The 6,195-nt window shown below is 37.9% G+C and overlaps 1 protein-coding gene across 2 annotated transcripts; it reads right to left on the bottom strand.

Moving 5' to 3' along the window:
• Nucleotides 1-507: 507 nt before the first annotated feature.
• Nucleotides 508-3,945, bottom strand: LOC120174912 (auxin response factor 18-like). Of its 2 annotated transcripts, XM_039181634.1 has the most exons (5): nt 3,467-3,945; nt 2,321-3,347; nt 1,078-1,991; nt 910-975; nt 508-774 (listed from the first exon to the last, which is right to left on the bottom strand). In XM_039181634.1, the coding sequence occupies exons 2-5, from the start codon at nt 3,329-3,331 to the stop codon at nt 693-695; spliced, it is 2,073 nt and encodes a 690-aa protein (XP_039037565.1). In that variant the 5' UTR covers nt 3,332-3,347; nt 3,467-3,945; the 3' UTR covers nt 508-692. The 2 variants fall into 2 exon arrangements, with proteins under 2 accessions (XP_039037565.1, XP_039037566.1); XM_039181635.1 differs by having other exon boundaries at nt 2,321-3,945.
• Nucleotides 3,946-6,195: the final 2,250 nt, after the last annotated feature.

The raw sequence follows: 6,195 nt of genomic DNA, 5'->3' as shown, positions 1-6,195 counted from the left end.
AATTTTGAGATATATACCAATATTTTGACTGCACATAATCTAGTTTATAATGCTGCCAGTTAGTCCAAATAACTAACTATGTTAGTAATTATGGATAAAATGCTAATTAATTTGAGATTTAATCCCCATATTTTAATTTTATATGATTTTGTTTAAATAGTTAACAATGTAAAATGTTAATGTGAATTTTCCTTGAAAGCACACTTTTGGTTTCAAAAAATTCATGTCAACAATTTAAAAGAATAATGAACAAATTTAACTAAAAAATTATCAAATGACCTCAATAAGAATAGATAATATTGTTCTCTCTAAAAAGATCCAAATTCAAACAACTATGGTGAAATATTGTTCTCTAAAAGATCCAAATTCGAACAACTATGTTGACATGGATTGACTAGAGAAAATTAAAGTTTACATTATCAATTGACTAAAGAGAATTTCGAAAAGATACTAATATTAGTCATCCCAAATTATCGATAAGAGAGTGAAGTTTCAACTACATTATTATGAAAGCATAATAAGAGAATCCCTTACAAATGCATTTTTAAAACACATCAAACATCAATGTTCTTTTTCAACAAAAGTACTTGAAGACATTAGACATCCCTAAAGAGGAGCTAAACAAGTCTTTATCTTGTTTTATAAATTCTTCAATGATCCATCCATCCTCACTTTCCCACATCGATCCTGGATCATGCAAATATGCTTAAAGGACCTCTTTTGTTCGACCCTTCTAGCCCGTTATCAGCAGTCCGAATCCCGGGAAGCCAAGACCTGGAAAACCGAAAACCTTCACCGAGTTTGTATAAATTGATTGTTCGCTATCCAACAAGTTTAGAACATTGTTTTTGCGAGTTGGAGTTAGTTTAAAGCTCATTAATGGGGGGGCATGAAGAAATTGTGACTGACCTTCCAACAGCTTCATTGCTTGAATTTATCCTTATTGTTAATCTTTTGGCTGTTTTCATAAATTTACTACAATATACCAAAGATAAGTGAAGATTGGATAAATATAAACCCGAAGAAAAATCGGAACAACGAAAAACAAGATGCATAGAGAATTTTTCGATTTGATACCAGAATGGTTCGTCTCCAGTTTGTTTGACAGCACCCGTCGCATCTCGATACAACACACGGCCCAAAATATCTGATCTTTCTATTCCAAACATGTTAGCCAATCTTCTGTATAGCTGTTCATAAGAGCCAAGAACCGAGAGGTCAAGAGTTCGTCCGACATCCTCCGAATCCATGAATACCTTGCAATGGCTGATTTCGAGGCCGGTTTCCATGCTCCTATAATCCTGGTGCCACAAACATCCAGCAGTAGATGACTTCTCAGGAGACATCAATCGATTCTCAAGAGACGGTCGCAAACCGTCAGAAGAATCTTTTGTTTTGTCGGCATTGCCGTCTGATGAACTCTTCACGTTAATAACTTGTGAGACGGCTTCACTAGAATAACTACGAGAGAGCTGCTGTTCGGTAAGTATAGGCTGACCAAAAAGAAAAAACTGGTGACTTCTGGCATTACCAGATTTCTCCTTCATATTAGAGTTCCCTATTGTTAACAAGCAAGAGATGTTATCTTTACTATTAGGGTGCCTCGCCATCGTGATGCCATCAGAAATTCTAGAGTGCGGATCGAGCCTTGGGAAACTGGACAGAAACAGTCCAGACTGCAGTTTACTATTAAGATGGGGATCGGATAAAGATAATCCGAATTGAGCATGCCTGGCTCCCTGTATGCCTGCAGGAGCGTTATCAGATAAAACTAACGGACTGCCAGTCCCAAGGGGATTGCAACTGCTTGAAAATGCTGACATCAGAAATTGTCCGTTGAAGGGAACATCTGGGTGTTGGGGAAGCCTCGATTTCTTTCTCGGTGGCGAGAATGGCGACAAATGGATGGAGGGCACATTCGATACCAACTCAACCAACCAGGGGCTCACACGTTTAACATTTTGCAGCAAATCTGGTTCATCCCATGTTACCTACAACAATGATTAGCAAAGTCAGGATACTAAAAGGAGAATCAACAATGAAGCCATTCCATCACTTGATTGATTATTAATGCATCGAACAAAGCCGGTTTAGAGAAATCCAATAAAACTCTGTTTAGCATAGCTGTTGGCGTATCTTCTGAGGTCGAAAGCTATTTTCACAGCAAAACCAAACCAAATATTTACTTGGATTAAAGCTAGTTAATTCACCTAATAAAATCCAAGAAAACACAGTTTATACCAAAAGACACCATGATTAAAGGCATGAAAAGGTCAAGTACCAAATGAACATTGCTCAGTAAAAGCTAAAAATAAAGAACCTGAAGAAGCCGCCATGGCGAATTCGGCCATCGAATGGGATCGGCAACTTGAACCGAAGACACAGTTCCTACGAACCAACTAATCCTCGAAGAATCCTCCGTCTCGAATGGCATCTTGAACCTCATACCACTACACCAAGGAACCCTCATTGCCGCCTTCACCGCACTCTCCTTAACACAAAACTCCGGCGTGCTTGCTCTCGGGTAATAAACAACCTCAAACGGCTGACCACTGCCAGCAAGCGCCACCGACTCGGCGACAGCCTCCGCCCTCAGCTTTCCCTTCCCACCAAAACTCGAATTCGCATTCCGGGTCAAAGCCGGAAACCCTCCATAAGGGCTTCCACAGTTACCGTTTTCGGGTCGCTTCGCTCGTCTAATCCCGACACGGAGTTCTCCGTTTTCGGATCTTAAAAACACGATCGAGTCCCCGGCGACGAGTTTTTTGTGGTTCACGAAATTGCTCCACCCGGTGGTCAAGAGATGTCTCCTCGGAGTCCCTCTATAAATATGCCTGAACTTCCACGTCTGGCCATGGACATCCTTGGCTATCACAGTTTGAACCGGAGGGTTGGCGGTGTAATCCAAAGGTGGGAAAATGGTTTCGGCGCAGTATCTCGGGACTGAGAAACCGCCGCCATTGTTGGCATCGGATTGGGTCAATGTCTTAGCGAAAGAAGCAGGCTTTTCAACATTATCGGACCCGTTAGAGCCGACGCCCAAGACGGCATCGTCTTCGAGGTGGAGCTCGGTGTTGGCAAACGGTATTAGGAGGATCTTGGCGAATACCTCGTCTGTTTCAGTATCCGCCATGAATTTGAGGGAAGCCACACGGCAAAAGACAAGGGCTGGGATTCGAGGAGACGACGGGAAATCAACGGCGGAGAGAGAGTGCTCGGCATGGCCTTGAGGAAAGTAGATAACTTTGGAGTTCAATGGTGGAATTTGAACCATGGATCCAGCACATGCATGCCATAGTTGTGGATCTAAGCTCTTCTCTGATTCCTTCATTTCTATTTGGTTTAAGCTGCGGAAACCCCCCCCCCCCAAGAATTGGCTATGAATTTAAGTTTGAAAAATGAAACAAGAACAGAAAACAAAGTGAAACCCACTTCATTAAATTTCTTACCTTTTCTTTTCTTCTGCCTTCTGTTAAAAACCAAACAAAAAACCACACACTTTTTTGTCTTTCCAAAAGAACATCCCCTTTAATGCAAGGCTTTCGTTTTCCTTCTATCACTGTCTTGTCTTGGTTTTTCTCTCCCTTTCTCGCGTGACGATTAAACAGTTGAAAAAGACTGACAAGAGACAGAAAATAGTTTTCAAATTTAAGGGAGAAAAAGAAACAAAGACAACCCCACTGATTCACTCTGAAGAAATAAAGACGCTACTGTAAAAGATGAAAGCTTTGAAAATTTTTGCAGGTTTTTGGAACTGGGTTTCGTTTATTTTAGAGAGAAAACTAAGAACACAAATCATGATGAATAATCAGATAGGGAAACGACCACCATAGCTTACCTTTAGAAGATCTTAAAAAGTTAAAACTGAAGTCTCTCTCTCTCTCTCTCTCTCTCTTGAGTAGAGAACAAGAACAGAACCAACAAAGAGATCCCACACCATACAAAAGAGTTAAAAGCTTTTGTTTTTTAGGATAAAATACAAAGATGGTACTTCAGTTATAGCACATACTTGGTTGAATTTATTGATTATTAAAAATTATACAATGATCATTTAATTATAGAACGTTATTTTATTAAGTTTATTGATTATTAAAAGTTATAAAATAATCATTTGACTATCCATATTATCCATATATTCTAAACTAGTCATTTTTTATTAAAATTTGACGACCATATGAACTAGACGTATTGACTGAGATATTATAAAATCTAATCCTAGAACCGTTTGAGTTGTATTTTACATATTATATCTTCGTTTATATTATGTTATCGAGCCAGAAGTTGAAAACAATGGCAATGCTAGTAGACATTATTAAAATATAATTTTATAATTTCTCAATCAATATGTTAACATCAAATTCAGACGATTATTAATATTTTAAAAAAAATAAATTTAAAATATATGAATAATCGATTAATAATTTTATAAATTTTAATAGTTGAGTTTAACAAAACAAATACCTATAATAGAGGATCATTTATATGTTTTACCCTTGTGTATAATAAAAAGAATAAATAATGCTTTTATATTTCCTTTTTTAGTTTTAATTAAAATATGATTATGACGTTAAAATACAATGTGGCGATACGATATAAAAGGGAAGTAAAATATCGCGACAGAATATGCAGTGGAAAGGGATATCCTATTTTCTTCACTGCGAGAGACTACCAGCGTTGAGTTGAGCAGTTAAAGTGGTCGAGTTATATATATAACAAAGGTCTGATTCTGGTTTTAGTTCCTCAATTATACTGAAATTACAAATTTTATCTTTCTACTTTTTTTTATTACACTTTCGGTCTCCAAGGCTTAGCTGTCACTATTTCGTATTAACCCATGTAGCACATTTGATTTTAGTAGGTGACTCTCCAAATAGAGATTTTTTACATACACAAAATATTAAACTCAATATCTACTTAAATGATATCAAACTGTTTACTATTTGAATCAACCTGATAGATATCTTTCTACTTTAATATAGCATAGTTTCATCATTCTATTTTTATATCCAAAATGATTGTCTTGTAGTTCCTATTGTGAAAGTGATGACATAAAAGAGCCTTAAGCATTTTGTTGATATATTAAAATTAAATTTTCACGAGATATTAATAACTAATGGTATTTTTTATATTAATCAGTTATTTTAAATCGAATACTGCACAGATCTACTATAGAGGTAATTATTTCAAATCAATTCGCTCTATTTATAATATAAGAATATGATCTTTAAAAAAAGAGAAAATAACCTCAGTGACCAAAAATCTTAGATAATATACGATTTTGACCAGCTTTTTTTGGATTTGCGAAAATGACCAACAAAATCGCAATGCGATCTCTAATTCGCATTGCGATCTCCACTATCGCAAATTCACGTTGCATTTCGCATTGCGATAGTTGAAAATCGCGTTGCGTTTTTCCATTTCGTGTTGCGATAGTTGGAGATCGCGTTGCGATTTTCCATTTCGCGTTGCGATAGTTGAAATCGCAACGCGATCTCCATTATCGCAAATTCGCGTTGCATTTCGCGTTGCGATAGTTGAAAATTTCGCGTTGCGATAGTTGAAAATCGCGTGGTTTTCCATTTCGCGTTGCGATAGTTGAAAATCGCGTTGCGATTTTCCATTTCGCGCGATTTTCCATTTCGCGTTGCGATAGTCTACAGTCGCGTTGCGATTTTTCATTTCGCGTTGCGATAGTTGAAATTCGCGTTGCGATTTTCCATTTCCCGTTGCGATAGTCTACAGTTGTCGTTGCGATTTTCCAAATTCGTTGTGATAGTTAAAAAAAAAGATTTTGTTTCTTAAGAATTTTCTCTAAAAAGATAGTATACGCGCGAACGTGTCGAAGACACGTATTACCACGACCACGACCACGACCACGACCACGACCACGACCACGACCACGACCACGACCACGACCACGACCACGACCACGACCACGACCCGACCCGACCCGACCCGACCCGAGACGAGACGGACGGCGGCGGCGGTGCGCGAGAGTCCCCCTTGTTCTCTATCACTCAACAATGAAGTGGGAAAGCCAAGCCTTAAATACCATTCCCAATAGTGTTTCCAATACAATGTGGGATTGAGCATTACCAACACTTGTTTCCAATACAATATGATTATTCAGGAAACAATTAACAATCATGCACCTTAAAACAACTTAATCAACAACCAATTACATTAGTATTATAC

This window comes from Hibiscus syriacus, unplaced genomic scaffold (genome assembly GCF_006381635.1).
Source record: "Hibiscus syriacus cultivar Baekdansim isolate YM2019G1 unplaced genomic scaffold, ASM638163v2 tig00112130_pilon, whole genome shotgun sequence".
Classification (NCBI taxonomy): domain Eukaryota; kingdom Viridiplantae; phylum Streptophyta; class Magnoliopsida; order Malvales; family Malvaceae; genus Hibiscus; species Hibiscus syriacus.
Note: the sequence above shows the minus strand (reverse complement) of the source record. Positions and strands in the feature narration are given on the sequence as shown.